General features: G+C 47.6%; 1 protein-coding gene across 2 annotated transcripts in view; it reads left to right on the forward strand.

Moving 5' to 3' along the window:
• The first annotated feature begins 513 nt into the window (after positions 1–513).
• NEK6 (NIMA related kinase 6) overlaps positions 514–18,193 on the forward strand; it is a 44,906-nt gene continuing 27,226 nt past the window's right edge. Inside the window, exons 1-2 of one of the 2 annotated variants that reach the window (XM_066563153.1) lie at positions 514–602; positions 16,308–16,429. In XM_066563153.1, coding sequence (XP_066419250.1) covers positions 16,337–16,429 — 93 coding nt within the window. In that variant the 5' untranslated portion in view covers positions 514–602; positions 16,308–16,336. Of the gene's footprint in view, positions 603–16,304; positions 16,430–18,193 lie in introns of both variants that reach the window. The other variant, XM_066563154.1, reaches the window with a different exon arrangement.

Consider the following 18,193-nt stretch of genomic DNA (forward strand, 5'->3'; position numbering starts at 1 on the left):
GTGAAAAAAACCTGTTGAATTTGAAGTTCAAATTCAATCTAGGTCGAGTACTCATGTCTTAATTTGCAGACTGAGGATTTTCTATCCCAAAAGCCGGACAGATTTTGGAGCCAAACCCGTTCAGGCCGGTTCGTGCAGGAACTCGGCTGCGCCGCACTTGAGGCCCGAGGCTGCGAAACGCCTGGGCCGGACCCGCGATGGGGTCCCGCTCCCAGCCGAGCGGCCCCGGCCGGCCTCCCGCAGCTCGGGCGGGAGAGGATCCCGGGCCCGGGGAGCCGGGGCGGGGGGAGCGCCGGGCGGCCCTTCGGTCCCGCGGGGCCCCGCCGCCTTGCGGGGCCGGGGCCGGTGCCGGGGCCGCCGGGGCCGCTCCAGGTGCGGGGCCGCAGGTGGCGCCGAGCGCGCACGCGCCGCCCCCCGCGCGCGGCCCCCGCCCGGCCTGCGTGGCAGCGGCGGCGCGCGCGCCCGAGCGGCGGCGCGTGCGCGGGAGCGCGGGGCGGGCGCGCGCGCGGCGAAGTTCCGTGCGGGACGCGGCGCCGCTCGCTCGGTCCTGCGGGGCTCCCGCGCCCCCGCGCCGGCACCGCCGCGCCTCCGCCGCGCCGCAGGTGAGCACACGGGGCCCTGCGCTCCGCCGGGCCGCGCCAGCGCCGCGCCGGGCGTGTGTGCCCGCCCGCCGCGGGCCCCGGCCCCGCGCGGCGCCTCCGGGCAGCCCCGGCTGGGCCGCGGGACCGAGCGAGGGGCGGCGGGGGGGATCGAGCGGCGGGGCCGTGCGGGAGCGGGGGGTCCGGGCCGCGGGGCCCGCACGTGCCCGGGCGGGAGCGGGAAGCGGCCGGGAGCGGCACCGGGCGGGTCAGCCCCGCCGCCGGCGGACGGGCCGAGCGGCGGCCTTGCGACTTGAGCAAAGTTGAGACCGCGACACAAACACGAGCGTTTGCGCGCTCCGGTGTCGCTCGGAGGCTTTGGGGAGGTTTGGGGGGTTTCCATTTCAGCAGCGGCTCTGCTCCGAGCCCACGCTCCCCGCGGGGGCCGTTCCTGCCCCGCGCCCCTCCGAGTGCCGCTCCCCCCAGCCCGGGATGTGCTCGGTTGTCTCCTCGGTGGGGCTCCCGGGGCTGGCGCAGGGAGGCCCCGAGACCCTGCCCGGCTGCTGGGGTCTCCTGAGAGCCATCCTGGCGATTCCCGGTCCCGGGCTGCGCTCTGCCGCTCTCTCTCCAAAGGTGGGAGCCCGCGGTACCCCCGGTGCCGGAGGATTACACATGGCTTTGGAGAGAGCACATGCTAGAGCTGAACTATCAAATACCATCTTTTCCCTCCAAAGTGTGATTTATGCTTGGTTAGAATAACGGTGAATTTCTGAGCCCATCTGTTTGCCTGCCTGTTCGCACACATGGAATAGCTCTGCCCATGGTGATTGCCTATGGCATTATTGCAGGAGAAGTAGCTGGATAGGAAATATTGTAGCAATTAGAAGTCCAGTGATGCAAGTTCCTGACACATTGTGGCTGTCTTGCTGTCAGTTCGGTGTCTCCTTTAAAAGTTCATTTTTTTGGTGAATCACTATAAGCAACCGTTTAACTTCTGCAGCATTTATACAGCTTTCACATTTGAGACATCTCTTGACATTGAGTCAAGCTCTTTCCACTGTTATTTTTTTCCTGTAGACATTCTTTGTGACAGTCATATTCTGTTAAGCAACAGCAGAAAAAAAGAAGGAACTGCTTTTAGATAAGACTGTTGTTGCCTGTTTCCTCTGGCTCTGAGTCTTAGAGACCTAAAAAAATGGGAGCTGTGAGAAACTTTTATTATGATGGAAAAAGAGCATCTTCTGTGGGAAGTGAGATTGTAGATGGAATGTGAGTGACTGCTGTCACCCCAAAGGAGTTGTCAGATCAGAACCAAATTTTTGCTTTCTTAACACCTGTGATGTATAAAATGTTTCTGCTTGTTTAATTTTCCCCTCCTTCCTCTGGAATTCTGTCTTTTGACAAATAGGTATTTTGTGAGAGAGGATGGATGCATGATTGGAATGTTTTTTATATACCTTTTCAAATTCTTCACTGTTCATTTCGTTGGGAGAAAACCAGATGAAGAACTTGAACCCCAAGCCTATATTGGGAAACAGATTTTTTTTTTGCAGTACTTGCCCTCTATGATCCTGCCTGAAAAGTTTTGTGTCAGTCTATATAACACTGAAAATATTGAGCCTAACATTGAAAATATTGAGCCTACACTGGCTTTTTCTCATTTCTTGCAGTTATTGAGGCTGTACTGGAGAAAATAGTGATTCTGATGCTTCTCATGCAGCGTATTTTTGGGCTTTATTCACACCTACCCGTTAGTCTGAAGGGCTCTTGCAATGGCTTGAAAGAGGTTTTTACATATTGAATGAGCTGTTGTTTGCTCAGAGTAAAATGAGTATTTTTGTTTGAATGGGGGTAGGAGCCAGAAATGCCCATGTGAGTTTTTCTCCTGCTCTGCCTCTGCTCTCTTGGCTGTAAAATGGGGGTGGTTACCAACAAGTCCCCTTCCTGAACACCTGCAGCTTTCTAGATGTGTAAAGGATTCATTAGTGGATGTATTTTAGCATCTTTTCTTCCTTTATGTGATGCAAAATATATTTGACCTCAAGGCTATGAAAGACATATAATAACAACCAACCTGGCAGAACAGACCAACCCCTGTGGCTGCAGCAGCCAACAGCTGGGGCAGGTGGGAGAAATCAAATGTATTCAGTCTGAATTTAAAGCAAGAAAAAAAGGAACTGTGGCTGGAGGAGCAGAGGAAGTACTTGCAGGATGATTTCAAAAATGAAACTACGAAAGTGGAAATCTGGGCCTTGTAGGACATTTGCTTTGTCCTAAATGAAAGCTTAGATGGGTCCTTAGGGAAAATGAATTTATAGCCTAACTTCTGCTTTAGTTTTTGTCATTCTAACTTGCTTTTCTTAGAGGTTCTTGTTGCAGAGGAGGTTGGTCATGGTGATCTTCAGCAATGAGAACACGAAGTACATGGAACCTCATTTTAGAAGCTGGGCTCACCTTCACCACTGAACAAACCTGTTTCTAATTGCAACTTCCACAGTTTTACTCCAGCTCAGCACTTGTATAGACAGAGAGTGGTCGTGTTGCTTTGTATGGTTTGAGCACAGAATTATGGTTCTGGAGGTCGTGAATGGCTGTTCTGCCCATGACACACACTCCTGCATTTGCCTTGGAAACTCACTGAACCAGTCTGTTTTACCTTTTATGGGCAGCTGGTGACTAACCCAGTGTACACCTCCCCAGGTGCTTGACTGGGCTGTTTGTAGGAAATTATGTGATATGTGTCCTTGTAGCCAGTATAAATACAAGATGCAGGAAAAAAATCTTGTAATATTGAAGGCAAAACTTAATAGTCATGCAGCTGAAATATACTTTATGATGATGACCTTGATACCACTTGCCACTGAAGATGCTGAAAATGTCACAAGAGAATGTGAGCTGCTCTGTCCTGGTTGTGGGACAGGCATGGTGGCAGAGGAGGTGCTGTGCCTGTGCACACTCCTCGGACTGGACAGAGTGGCCTTTCCCAGGACAGAATCACATGGGAGTTAAAGGTTGTCTAAAATGGGCAAAGGGAACACTCTCCTCTTAGAGGCAGAGGCCTTGGAAATAGTTTTTTTTCTGTTACCAAACGCTGTTGAGCTGTGTTTATTGTACTCAGCCTTTGTAAAGCTTTCAGTACAAGCACATGCCAGTACTCAGGCAGGCCCTGCTGCTCTCCTGGCGGGTCAGGGAGCACCCTGGCAGATAAGAGCACCTTATCTCCAGTGATGGGAGCAGTGGGGAAGACTCGGTGTGTCAGCACCAGGCAGTCTCAGTGGCTGGGCTTGTGCCACTCAGCTGCTGCTGGGCTGGAGGTTCCCCTGGTGTTCCCAGGCTGGCATTCCCCATCCCGTGGGCTGGCTCAGCTCACTGGGAACCGGTGTAAAACCAAGGAGCCAAAAGGGGCTTGATTAAATAAGAGAGTTGAGGGCTTGGCTCTTTGTGGCTGCTGGAAGGGCAGGTGGTGCTTTCCCAGGCTGTGTCCTTGCCTTTTCCCTTGGATCCTGAGGGATCCCAGCCTGCTTTTGGGGACTGGGATGGGTGCCCTGGGAACAGGCTGGACCCTGGGTGTCTCCACTTGTGAATTCCATGTTTCACTGCAGAGCTGTGTCTAAAGTTAAATGGAGGAACATGTAGTATCTAGGAGTGAAAGAAGAGTTCAAAGTGTTCAAACTGAGAGGTGATGTTGGCCCAGTCAGTGTATTTCTTTTTGAAGAAAAAAACCCAGAAGCCAAAACATTTGCATGCAAAATCTAGATTTAGGTCTGACTTGAAAGTCATAGTGCTTTTTGGAATTGCTGCAGTGTGTCTAAATTACATAGAAAATTAAACTGCATAAAGTACTTTGAATTCTTTTCTCACAGGTTTTGGGGTGGTGAGGAGGTGTGTGTTTCTGAAGCCAGGCTGGGAGCTGCTGTCTGGAGTTGGCTGAAATGTAGAACTGAGGTTCTGAGTGTGTGACCAAGTGGCAGTTCTAGAACCTGGAAGTAAAGTTTTGTTTAAAACCAGAAAAGCACAAGGAATTATTTTTAATAGTGGTTCAAATGCAGAGGCCTATGAAAGTGTCAGATCTTTTTACAGGTAGACAAATATTTTTCTATCTTGACATATTTTTATATGCACCTTGAATTGAATCAAGATTACTTCAAGTTCTAACCTGTTCTAAGTATTTAAACATCTGGACTCACTGTAAGTGCCATTGCTGTCCAGACATGAGAAGTCTCTTGGATTATTTTTTAACATTTTAAAATATTTCAGCAAAAAGCTGCATTTTCTATTCAGTTAAAACTATATGTAGTTTCCAGTGTTAAATCTTGTGACATGGCTTATAACATGGCATGATACAATAAATTGCAAATAATTTTACAGTGTCAGTACAACTAAAGAAATTAAATTTCTAAATTATTTACTTCAGCGTGGTGCTACTTTAAGTGTCTGCTATCAGAGATTCCAGGCAGTGAACAGCTGTCTGTCGCAGATGGGGGAGGAAAAAAACCCTTAGCTTCTTCCTTCTAAAAAGGTTTCCATATAAACCCTGTAGTAATGTAATACAACCTTTTAGTCAAATTTGAGTTTCCTGTTACACATTTAAGTGAACCGACAGCAGACTCGTATCTATTTGAAACCAAGTGGTGTAAGTGAATGCAACCTTGGGAATTTTGTACTCCAAAGCATTCTTGAAGCCTCACAGATGCTTGTTGAGCAGTCAGATGTATTATTTATTGCATCTTTAAAAAAAAAAAAAAGGTCCTTGCAGGTAGTTCATGACTTCTATAGTCTGCTGTGTTTTGGTAAGATCAGGTGGTGTGGTCTGTCCTGTGCTTGCACTGTGTTTCACCCAAGAAAGTCAGGTCGTTTAGAAACTATCAGCAAATCCACATTTTTAGTTGAGTCCAGGTATAAGTAAGTCTGAAAAAAAGTAGGTTTAAGGTTGAGTGTTTTCTGCTGAGATCCTGAGATGGCAGAAATGGAGTTTTGCACAGAACTGCATGAAGTTTGGGATTATAAATTGGATGTGCTAGTTCATTGTTCTATGAGCTAGTTCACCATCGCAATTATAAACTTATTAAAATAGTTACAACATGTCAAATCACAAAGTGCAGAAGGTGGTAGGATTATTCTTTTTAAATGACAAAGTTGTTGCTGCTGTTGGTGTCCAGTGTCTCCTTTATAGTGATTTCCTTGCTGTCTTTCTTGGTTTAACCCCCATGGACTATTTATAGGCATTTTACAGTTCTGAATTACTTCTTAAAGTTTTTGTGTTCATTTGTTTTGAGTGACTTTGGTCTCCAGTTCTGGACTCCAACCTTTGAATTGTGCTTCAGATGATGAATCAAAGTATGTTCCAGTCCATCGCCTGCCCTTGGACAGACCTTGAGCACCAGTCTGGCCAGATCAATGCATTTGATTTAGGAAGGCAATTATTTTTGTTATTTTATCCAAGTACTGACTGGCTTGGGCTGTAGTCTGAAGCAGTCTCTCTGTGAAGCTGCTGAGCTTTCCCTGTTGGGAGCAGAGGTCCCTGCTCAGCTCCCTGAGCCTCGATGTGGCTGCGCCTCTGGGTGGGCTCATCCCAGTCCAGGGTGTAAAAGGCTTTTTCTGAATTCAGCGATGGATGGATGGATGATTTGTATAACATCAGTTGGAAATGGTGTTGAAATGCTGATTTCCCAAGTGTGGAGATGCTGCTGCTGCTGTTCCAGACACCCCTTCTGGAAGTGAGCCCTCTTAGCAGGCAGGGACCGCTCCTGATGTGGTGTTGGTGGCAGGAGGACATATGGGGGTGTATGAACTCAAACCTTCCCAAACCAGCCAAGCTGGAGGAACCAAGGGTGAAAAACCCAAGTGTGGCAGTGCTGGAGAAAAGGGCAGAGATTCCCCTCAGAGCAGGGTGATAACATTTTGCACTGCACAGCACCTTCCAAAATGAGTGGCTGTCAGAGTGTTCCCTCCAGCCAAGGCAGCACTGCCAGCAGACCTGAGGGACCTTCCAGGGGAGGTTTCAGTGTCTTGTTTCAGTGCATCCTCCCACCTTCGAGCCCAAACACCCTCGCTGTTTGATGTGGTGGGACTCTCTGGGACTGGTTGTGCTGTCCCTTCGGGGGAGGCTGTTGCCACCGTGCTCCTCCACGCAGTGTCTCCAGATGAATCACGGTCTCCTCACCACGTGGGTGGTACTGCAGGGACCAGAAACTGCTCTGATAAGGCTGTGACCCGGTCCCAGCTCAGCCTGCTGACAGAGCAGGTGTTGCTCCACACCCTGGGGAGGATTTGCAAGTCTTTCATTTTGCAGAGCTCAGTGACAGATCCTGTTCTCCAGTTACTTTTGTCGTTGGGTCTTTGGGAAGCCCTCTTGCTGTGAGGTGGGAAGTATCCACCAGCCTGTTAAAAACTCACGGTTTTTGGAGTGCATGGGAGTGGAGTTTTCAGTCCCTGCTGAGAGGAAAAGCGGGTGCTGGGTGGTTGGGACTGCTGCCTCTGAGAGCTGGGGAGGCACAGCTCGAGCTCCTTCACCCCTGCTCGCTGGTGCTCACTTCCCACACCGCCACTGTCTCTGCCTCAAGTGGTCCAGGATAATGTAAGTTCCAATTTGTCTTCTTTCCTTAGAGCCAAGTGTCCCCTTTGGCTTGGGAGAGTAACTTTGTTCTTAACTTGGTGATATTTAAACTGTGGAGTTGGAAAGTCCCTGCAGAGGGTGCAGTAATTGGGGAATGCCCACCTACAGCACAGATGACAGCTTCAAAGTACATTCAATACGCTCCTTTCAGGAATTTCAGTGTCTTGTTGCTGCCATCCTGAAAAGGCATGACTTTTCTCCTTGTTGGAACATTGTTTCCTGCAAAAGTGTTCTTAGGAACACTCGGAATGTGAAGCCTTTCTTGGAGGGTTTGTGGTGGGCTCTGCTTCTTGGAGCAAATCTCTGTCATTGCAGTGAGGAGACGAGGAGAAAAGCTGTAGGTATTTTAAGTTTCTTTCCCCAAGAGTAGGGTTTCAGGGCACACAAATACCAAACATGAACACAAAAATTCCTTCCTCTTTCATGGAGATTTGGATTAATTCTTTGTGCTGCTGGTGTTTCATTAGCTCTTCTATCAGAGTTGTAAAAAAATGAGAGTCTCAGAAATACTAAATTGTAACAACCCCCCCCCCCCCCCCCAGAGAAACAATTAAAAGGTTTTAAAAAACATGGCTGTATTTTAAGGAACCAAGTAAGTCACAACCGTGTGCCACCCTGTAATCAGCTGGGAAACCCAAGGAGTGACTCTCAGCTGTCAGTGTATTAAGAAGCAGTGCTGCCTTTTGTGGAGTCTGTATATACTGAGCTCAGGGCCATGGAGTAAATCTTCTTGCTGTGTGTTCATAATCATTCTACTTAGAGTAAGCGCTTCTTGGGTGGGTATTACAAACCTGTTAATCTTTATGGTATTTATAGGGTAATTTTTAACTCTCTTGAGCTCTTTACTTCCTTGTGGGTCAATTACTCAATTTATAACATTGTGTGTCAGATGTAAGAACTTTACCATCCAAGAGTAAACAGTGTGGGAATGGTTCTCTACCTGTGTTTGCACTTAGTTCTTTGTGTATTAAGGTATGCAATAACTTATTCTGTGACTGACTTATTGGGATTTCTTTTAGTTCCCCTGGTTTGTGCTTTGGAGTGACTGTAATGTCTTATTTTAGCTTTTCTGCTTCATCACTAATGAAGCAGAAAAGGAAGAGGGACTGTTCTGCTTTTGCACTTGCCTTGCCACGTGGCTTCCAGCTTATAGCTGCACCTGGATTTTGCTGGACTTGAAAAATTTCTTTTGATGAGTTGTAGTGTGTTATTCACAGGTATTAATAAGGTGTCAGCATTGGGGAGATTGGGAAAGAAATGCAGGCTGGGCAGAACTCTTGTTTCCATGAGTAAGCTCATGGTTTTTAATAATCTGATACTACTGAGTTTATGCTTCAACACTGAAGCTTATTAGAGCAATAGAAAATTGTTACAGAGGGCAGAATACAGTGGGAAATGTGATTTGTCTCTTATACAGAGCTTGCACATTTAGTTATAATTTTCTTGAAAGGTTAATTCCCAGCTTCTCTTCAGAACATTCTGTGCAGGCCTTTCTGTAGGGAAAAAAAATTGGACCCAATTTAAATAGACAAGTCTTGTGAATCCTGAAAGAATTTGGGCATTTAGCCCAGGAAAGGGAGAGTTCTCTGCAAGAACTTCATTAACCCTGTCTGTCATCAAAATAAGTAATAAAAGTAGCTCTGCAGACATTGTAAAGAACAGATCTTTGTTTTACCCTGTAGCCTTGATCTGCAAGGTACTGGTGAATGAATCTTGTTCTTTAGGCACAGCTGTGCCCGTGTGGGAGGGGAGATGGAGATGTGCTGCATGCAGGGATACAGAAGGGGGAGATGAACTAAAGAGCTGCATTGGTTTTTGGAAAACTTGTGCCATTTGTTCCAGGTACTCAGGAATGTGCAGGGAAGGTGACTTGCATTTAGTAGCAATATTGATAATGCAGTCTCACTCACTCACTCACTTTTCTGCCCCAGTTATGTTGGGGTGGAAACCCACAGATGCTATTTCTAGCACAGCTATTTTTGTAAGTAGAGAAATGTTAAATATTTTTACATGGAGAAGAGTTTCTGCTTCCGTTTGGCTGTTGCTTGCAGGATCCAGATGCTGTGAAAGCTCTTCCTGCGATGCCAACATCTGGCTGCCTGCACATTTTGGGTAGAGTTTTATGAGGTAGCTTTGAAGTTGCTTTTGGATTTGAATCACATGAATCTTTGGATTGGCTGGGCTGCACAATTCTCAGCATCATTTCCTTTTCCTTCTGATTATGGGAAATGTAAATACTTCAAGCTGTTGTTTTGATGTTTTGAAGTTGGGGGAACATATATCTCTATTTTCCCTCCATTCCTTTTCCCTGGATTAGAGATATGATTTGAGTCTTTAATAGCCAACAGCATGGCTGGAGAGAGAAGCTGCATGAGCAGAGTTGGTTCCAGCAGGTTTTGTGGATTTTGAGCCATGGTACATGGGCTTGCTCTCGTACTTTGATCTACCTTTCTCAAACATTTCAGAAATTACAGCAGTATTTCAGAAGTATTTTTGTGAGGTTTGTTAAATACTTCTTGAGTGCTTGGAAGTGTTCTAATTAAAAGATATTTGGAAGTGCTAAGTGGTGGTGTTTCCAAACATATATGTACATAAAGATTTATAGAAAACTTTGTTAAACTTTCTGAGGACGGGCTGGGCTGAATGGATGCCATGTTCAGGGTTTGGCCTGTAGGAGCAGAGCTGATTCAAATATTTTTTTTTGAACTTTGGATCTTAGTTCTGGTTTTGTCTTACCAGCTTAAGGTGGTCTGTTCACTTGTGCTCCTGTGAGGGGTGGGTGGTCAGTAAAGGTGTCTGACAGGATGCAGCTGGGAAAACAGTTTGGATTCTTTGTTGTGTCTGGTGGAAACTTATTTTAGGAGTTGGTTTAGATTGAGGGGTTTCACCATAGCCTCAGAACAATCCATCTGCCCGAGTGCTTGAGTTTTGACTCTTCTTGACAAGGGTTCTTCAGGTGTTGCAGGAGAGCGGAGCTGTATTTCAGCTGTCATTGTCACCTGGCTGGGAGTGCAGTGAGATGGTTCCTCCTGTGCCAGGAGCCAGCCTGGAACGGAGGAGGTGCTGCTGGTACAGGCAGTGTGTGTTCCACGGGATGGGACTCATTTCAGTTAGCATTTAACGATGTGAAAATGTCTGGCACTTTCTGTGAACATTTACGTTATGAATATATTTCCAGCCTATATTTAATCTTCCCTTCATCAGAAATGAATGAATTCCAAGAAGGATAACAGAAGTGTTCTTAAATAAGTTGGCTTCGTGTTTAAAAGCTTTATTGCATTATAAATTAAAACGTGAGCATGTTGTCACATGCTTGGTAAGCAGTACAGTAAAATTCCAGGTAGATTTGGTATGTGTTTATTTTTGACATGTGTTTCATTACCAGCGGTGGTGGCCTGAGAGATCTGGCTCTAATGGTTCCAAGGTGATAAAAATGAATACAGTGAATTTTCTGGAGGGCTCAAAATTGCAACTGCAAGAATATAAATTAAGGTTGGCTTGTTACTTTACTGAAACACACCTAAGTGAAAACTGGTAGGGCAAGAATGCAACCTGTTGTTGCTGTCCCATGGTCACAGTATCACCTCTCTTCAGAGGAAGTATTGTCCCTTTAAATGCTGCTGGCTGCTATCCATCCTGACTTTTGGATGTGAATATGGATTTGATGTTTACATCCTACACAAACATCACACATAAATATTTACATGTAGTGTTTACTAGGAAATTGAGTGCAGTGAAAGAAGGGGTGGGAATAGTCCAGTTAAGCTGGTGAGAAGGAACATTCACCTTAAAATATGAATCACCAAGTGCTCTTGGCACTAATCCTGGAGCTGTTTAATAGGAGCCCTGAGAAACCATCCCTTGGAATGGATGGATCTGCTGAGCATCTGAAATGTGTCCAGAAGACTTAGACAACTATGTTTTTTGGTTTAGGACCAAGTTCTAGGGAGCTGGTACTACAACACGGGAAAAAACCGACCAAACAAAACCCAACCCTTAACTCAGCCAAAACTTTTAAAACTTAAAACTAAAATTAGAAGTCAGCTGCCTGCCTACCTGGTGAGAGATGGGCACTTGAAATGTTCTCTCAGAAGTGTTGTATTAGCTCAAGTGGCATCCTCAAACACAGTGATCCAGCCAAGCACACTCTGCCCAACCTTGCTATTTTCAAGCCATTGTACTAGATTTTCCCCAAACTAGAAGACAGAGTATTTGAAGTTATAATGTTGCTTGCTTAGAATGGGAATACAGACCTGAGCAGGGTGTAGGTAGTGATTTGAAACAGAGTGGGATGTTTCATACAGTTAATTATTGGCAGGAAGCATTTGTTTTATTGACATCCACAGAGAGATGACTCTGCGGAGCTTTAAATAGTTGACTTAATGTCATTTTGCTTCTAGGTATGGAACAGTGAATTATGGTGTCTGTCACAGCATTTGTTTAATGAGTATCAGTTGTTGACAGGGTATGAAAAAGCTCCAGGGCTTTTCAGCCATTTCACTAAAACATTCTCAGTTAGGGGATTTGGGGTCTTTGAGGAGCCCATCCCTTACTGGCTGTTGAAAATCTGGTTTGCACAAAGTCTTAGCAGAAACCCATCTGCATCTGCTCTCAGGGTAAATCCAACCCTCTGAAATGTGAGGTATGACTAAACCACCGTTCTTCTCTTCAGTGGTCAATTTGTCACAAGGACCCTCATCCTTCCCAGGGGGTTACAGATTGCAGGTAACTCACACTGTCATGTTTGTGTGTGTGACTCTATAGGTGCAGTTTCATCGTGATGCTAGGCCTGAAATTCAGAAGCTGTTTCTGGGTGATTTACTGGACTCTGTTTAACAATTTTTGCTTGAATTCCCTCAGTGCAGCCGGAGCTGTTGGTGAGAGGCTCCAGTCCCCCTCACAGGGCAGGGTGGCCATGCACGACCACCACCCTCCACAGGCAGCTCTTGCTGGGCAGTTTTTTACTGAATCACATTCTCTAACTGTGCTCTTGCAGTGTTCTCTCCTCAAGCATTTCAGTGCCATTCCTCGTGTTGTTTCGTTTAACATTCATATTCATTTTTTTTTCAGTGTTGGCAGGTGTGTATTTCACATTAACATGAGGGGTTTTTTGGATGTTAGACTGCTATTTGCTTATGGTAATTTCCAGTCATCATAAGGTGACTTATTGAGAGAGATGAGCAGAGAGGAAAAAAATTGTCAGGCATTTACAGTAAATACTCTCTGCTTTTGGAAACGCTGTCAGAAGTTTAATTGTTAGGTTCAAGTAAGTTTGTCATGTGCCAGACAGAATCAGTCTGCTGTAATGAACGGGTTACGCACTTCACCAGCAAAAAGGGAGAGTGAGAAACCAAGGGATGCTCAGGATTTCCTGTCACCTTGCACTGCAGAAGGAACAGGGTAGGCTTTTTAACCTAGCCTGTAATTAGGTTTTGCATGGAAGCATATATTACTGTGCTCGCTTTGCCAAAGCTCTTCAGTATGATGGATGAGATTTAAAGGTTCATCTGACTAAATTGCAATGAGAATACTAACGACAAAGATATTTCTGTTGTGAACTATTCCTACCAGGCATCACAGCTGTGACAGAAATGGTGTAAAGTAATGGACAATAAAAGTCACTCGAAAATAATACTGTCCTAGGATTGGGCTGCCTTCCCCAGAGCACCTACCCTGAACCACAGCGATAATGTAATCATAAGCCCAGATCATCATTTAAATATATAGGTAATCTCATAGAGTATCCTGGCAGATTTCTTTTATGAGCAAGGAAGAGGAAGAGTATTATTGGGCAGTATGGAGGAAGAAAGTGGTGCTGATGTGGTGGTGTTTATTCTGTAAAACAGTTTGCATTGCTGCAGCCTTTGGGGAGCCTGCAGTGAGCAGCACAGTGGTGGCTCCAGGAGGAGTGGCAGCCTGGCTCCGAGGGCAGCACATCCCTGCATGTGTCACAGCCAGCTGGGGGCCTGCTGGGTGTGCCCTGCTGCATTTCAGTCTCTGGCAACTCCCCGTGTGTGGTAAAAGATGGACATTTGTGCACTAGGTTAAGTCGTGTACTTGGCTGGTTTTAATCAACTTGTGGATTTCTGGAGCCATATATGACTTGCTGTTTTGTTTCTGTTTGTTTTACACAAGGTACCCACACGGACCTCCTGGCTCCCCCACAAGTTCCTGTGTAGGAGGATAAGAGAGGCACACAGTAACTGAGGGGGAAAGCAGATTTGTGTATGTGACATATCTGTGCTTGAGCTCTCAGTTCTGTGTGTGTGTGTGTGGTGGGCAGCAGCAGGGCTGAGCACGGGGCACACAGAGCAGCTGCTGTGTCTTGCAGGGAGGTGAAAAGTGCTGGTACAGAAAGCAGTTGTAACACTGAGCACAAGCTGCTGCTTTGCTGCCTGCTCGAGAGGTGCACGGTCCTGTCATGTTGATTATACATCTGGGAGCAAATAATTTGGCCTGCAGTTGAGTTGGAGGCATCCTGAGACACATGGTGATACCCGATCAGACTGGGCACAGCTGCTTCACCAGGAGCACCCGGGGCACCAGGGCGGCTGGGACTGAGTGCCAGGATGCTGATGAGGTTCTGCTCCTTAATGAGTGTCTTGTAACTAATGATCCTGGCCTTTGCTACCGAGTGCCCTGGGCTGTTCTGCCCTGAGAATCCCACCTGTCAGGTACCTGCAAGGTATCAGGAGTTTGATGGGATTTTGTGTTTTGCTCTCTACTGATTAGGTCTATGGACACTGGTACCCAGAGAGGAATTGCAGCTGGGGATGTGGCAGGGGAGCTGACTGTACGAGAGAGTTTTTGTTTTCCCTGTACTTGGAAACAACCCAGGTTACCTGTGAGTGCTGCTGCATGGAGTAATAACTGTACAGCAGTGAGGTGACAGTGTGTGGGAGAAGGAGCTGTTCATCCCATGTGGGTTGTGGCCATTTTTCCTGTGATGTTAATGATGATCCTGTTCTTTTATTCACTTTCTGGAAAGCTGTGTGATGCTTCATGCAATTTAAAGATGTTTTGATTTACAGTCATAGTCAAGACTCAGTGTGAAAATGTGTGATACTGCAGAACTCTGTAGGAAATTTGGAAGCAGGAATAAAAGGGTAAGTGCAGAGCTAAGACAATGCCAAGTAAAAACAGGCCAGTGTTAAGAGTGTACCTTGTACCTTTTCTGCTGCAGTGCAGTGCCCGTGTGTGTTTGGCTGCTCTTTGAAGATCCTGTGTGAAGCCCCTTCCCGGGGATTCCCCTTCTCCCTGCCAGTGCAGTGCCAAAGCCTGGAATAGCCCAGCTGACAGCCTGGGCAGGACACGCTGTCCCGAGGGAGGTGTCAGGGGCTCCGTGCTGTCATGTGAGCTCTGCTGGATCTCTTTCCAAAGCTGCTATTTTGTTCTTACTCCTTGCTCTGCTTCCAGCTGCAGCACTTCAAACAAGCAGTGCCTGAGTGCAGCTCCTGCCCTGGCCCGTCCCTGCTTGTGGGCTCTGCTGAGCTGTGAGCCCCTGCCCCTGGTGCTCCCTCACAGCAAGGATTGCTCCTCGAGTTTCCCCAGAGCCCTGGGGACTGCCCAGACTGGGCTATGGCCAGGGCATTCAGGTTCCCATGTCCAGAAGTAAATCAGTAAACCCCTCCCCTGTTTTTGAGCGTTAGCCCTTTGGAAGGCAGGGCACCGTGGATGCCCAGTTTGATCAGTGCTAGGCTGCAGACACTTCAGTGGCCCTGCCTGGACATGTCTCTGTGCTGGGAATGTGCCATGTCCAGGTTCCTGTGTTGGAACTAGGCTTTGCTTTGTGTGTGTGGGCTTGTGAGAGAGAGAACATGTGGCTCTCCCTTCAAGTAAACTGCCTTTCTTCAGATCTTGAATAATAAAATAATTAAGATAGTTCCAGCAGTATAACATAAGGTAGGAATTTCATAGGGCACTTTAATGTCAGTATTGAGACATAGTTTTATCTAGGTATCTTCACCTGATTACTAATAAACCTACAGATGCTTGAGACTGAAAAGATCTTAAAATCAAACTTCTTCATACTAGCAGTGATTCTCCTTCCCCCACTGGAGTTTCATGGTACTGACTTTGAGAAGCTGTTTTTATTGAGAGCAGCCCATGTGTTCACCTGTGTAGTGTGGCAGGAGCTGCAGCTCTTTTGTCAGAGTGAGGGTTCATTTGCTTGAGACATGAGAAGAGTCTCTCTGCTTTCCCCCTGTGTTATGGTAGCTGGTGTTGGGAAAGATCTGCCAGAGCTAAGGGTTTATTTCACAGACAACTGTTAAAAGAATTGAGCACTACTTGCTGCAGAAATTCTTCTTCATCATATTTTCTCCCCCACTCCCACAAATATTTAAAATACCTTTGTATTTTAAACTAAGACTTAGTCATTGCCCAAGTGCCAGGCACGCACTATTAATACACTAATGAGGTCAGGTTGTGTTCTTTCACTGGGTGAATACTTGCCAAAACTCTTGAAATAAGTTTCTGCAAATGCTTGTGTTGGCCACTAAATCTTCCCTTGTCTCCATTAGGCTTCAGTCAGTGCCAAGGACAGGAATGATGTGGCTGGGAATGGCAGGGTGTGGGTAAGGGGTGACCAAAACCTGTGAATGGCCTTTTCTGGGGAAGGGACATGGGTGTATTTATTGTGGGTGTTCTCTAAGTGCTGTGTCTGTATTTTGGGGCCTGACTTTGCTTGGGGACAGAGCCTGGCCCCAGAGCTGGTGTGGAGCAGGGAGTGCTGTGATGCAGTCCTGCTTCCCTGAGCAGCTGATAGAATTACCAGAGTTTGTCCCCGAGTCAGGCCAGAGCACAAATGGTTTGAGTAGGGCTGGAAAATCTGGGTAGGGTCATTCTTTCTCTGCAGGCAGAGGAGGTGTCCCACAGCTGCCCCATCACTGTTGCCCACGGGGTTCCTGAAGTGTGTGCACAGCCCTGTGCCAGAGCAGCAGTTAATCTGGGATCACAGTGTTGCTCAGCACTGGGATGTCTCAGCTGCCTGTTGGGCAGCTCTTTACAGCTTCTGCAGGTTCTGGTACCATTTCTGAAGGGGAGCAGACTCTCATTTCTGACTGCTGTGTTGGGCTGGCCTGAAACCTCTCCCCTTTCTTTTGCCTCAGCAGAGCCGAGAGGCAGAGTTTGGTATGATACCATGGAAGGGCAGCACAACCATCCTCATCATCTAGGGGACCAGAACAACCCTCTGTGCAAGCTGCCAGGGCAGGAATTCCAGCATGATCCTCAGGTAAGTGTGGGTGTCTGATCCATCTCCCTCTGTCTTTTCTTGCCTTCGTTCCATAAGGGTCTCCTGATTTCTTAGCATTTAGCTGCTTTTGTCCCCCTCCTTTTGTTTTTAGTGCAGTTGTAGCAGTTGTAGGGAATATCCAGTTTGGGATTCTGCCAGACAGTTTCCTGAACCCACTTTTTGATTATAGTAAGAGAAAGAGGAAATAGTTTGAATTTTGCTCAAAGCTAGTGTTTTTAAATCATCCTATGAAAACATACTGAGTTGGCTTTCTCATGTCTTTGATTCTTTGAAGAAAAGGCCAAGGTAAAATAGATTATTGTGTAAGTGAATAAATGTATTTTATCTCTTTTTATAGTAAGTGCTGGAGAAGTAATTACCAGATAAAAGAAAAAGCTCATTCCACATGGAACTGTAGGCTCCCTGCGAGTCTCTGGAACTCATCCTGTAATGTATTTTGTCCACACTATAATGAACTTTCACTGTAGCAGCTCCTCTCTCTTCCTGCCTTTCTGCAGAAGGGAGCTAAAACCAGGATTAACCCACAGTCTGTGTAGTCATGAAACTTGGATTTTGTGAATTCTGGCTGCTTGACTTTTCAGCCTGTGTTCTGTTGATCAGAGCAATTCAGTTTTGCCCCTGTGTTGTATTAAGGAATAAACCAAAAGGAGCGTGGAAAGCTGTCAGAAAGAAGAGAATTGCAGCAGTGGTGGGATGTGACTGTGGGGAGGGATGGGGTGAGCCTTTGCTGTTCCCACTGCAGTGCAGGGCTGGGCAGGGTCCCCGAGCAGGGGTGGGCAGGGTCCCCGAGCAGGGTGGGCAGGGTCCCTGAGCAGGGGTGGGCAGGGTCCCCGAGCAGGGTCCCCGAGCAGGGTGGGCAGGGTCCCTGAGCAGGGGTGGGCAGGGTCCCTGAGCAGGGGTGGGCAGGGTCCCCAAGCAGGGGTGGGCAGGGTCCCCGAGCAGGGTGGGCAGGGTCCCCGAGCAGGGTGGGCAGGGTCCCCGAGCAGGGGTGGGCAGGGTCCCCAAGCAGGGGTGGGCAGGGTCCCCAAGCAGGGGTGGGCAGGGTCCCTGAGCAGGGTGGGCAGGGTCCCCGAGCAGGGGTGGGCAGGGTCCCTGAGCAGGGTCCCCAAGCAGGGGTGGGCAGGGTCCCTGAGCAGGGTGGGCAGGGTCCCCGAGCAGGGGTGGGCAGGGTCCCTGAGCAGGGTCCCCGAGCAGGGTGGGCAGGGTCCCCGAGCAGGGTCCCCGAGCAGGGGTGGGCAGGGTCCCTGAGCAGGGTGGGCAGGGTCCCTGAGCAGGGTCCCTGAGCAGGGTCCCCAAGCAGGGGTGGGCAGGGTCCCCAAGCAGGGTGAGCAGGGTCCCCGAGCAGGGTGGGCAGGGTCCCCGAGCAGGGTGGGCAGGGTCCCCGAGAAGGGTGGGCAGGGTCCCTGAGCTGGAGATCAATCCCACTCTCCTTGGGAAAGCTCTGCCAGTGCCCAGCACAGCCTCTCCTGAGGGGGAGTTTTGTGCACACAGTGAATGCACTGCTGGGAAAGTACCATGGTGTGGAGCAAAGCCCCCTCTCCTAATGTAGCAATTTGTCATATTAAGTCATTTAATAATAATTGAATCCCCTTGATTAATCTCCGAGAATTAGCCAGTTGCATTTTGAGCAATTAGGGTTAATTACTGCCTCATTTGGCAGGATAGTGCCCCTGTAATTATTTCATGAACAAGATTAGGAAGTGTTCCTGTGCAGCAGATACATTCATGGCATCTTGGAGCACA

Source organism: Molothrus aeneus, chromosome 19, assembly GCF_037042795.1.
Source record: "Molothrus aeneus isolate 106 chromosome 19, BPBGC_Maene_1.0, whole genome shotgun sequence".
Taxonomy (NCBI): domain Eukaryota; kingdom Metazoa; phylum Chordata; class Aves; order Passeriformes; family Icteridae; genus Molothrus; species Molothrus aeneus.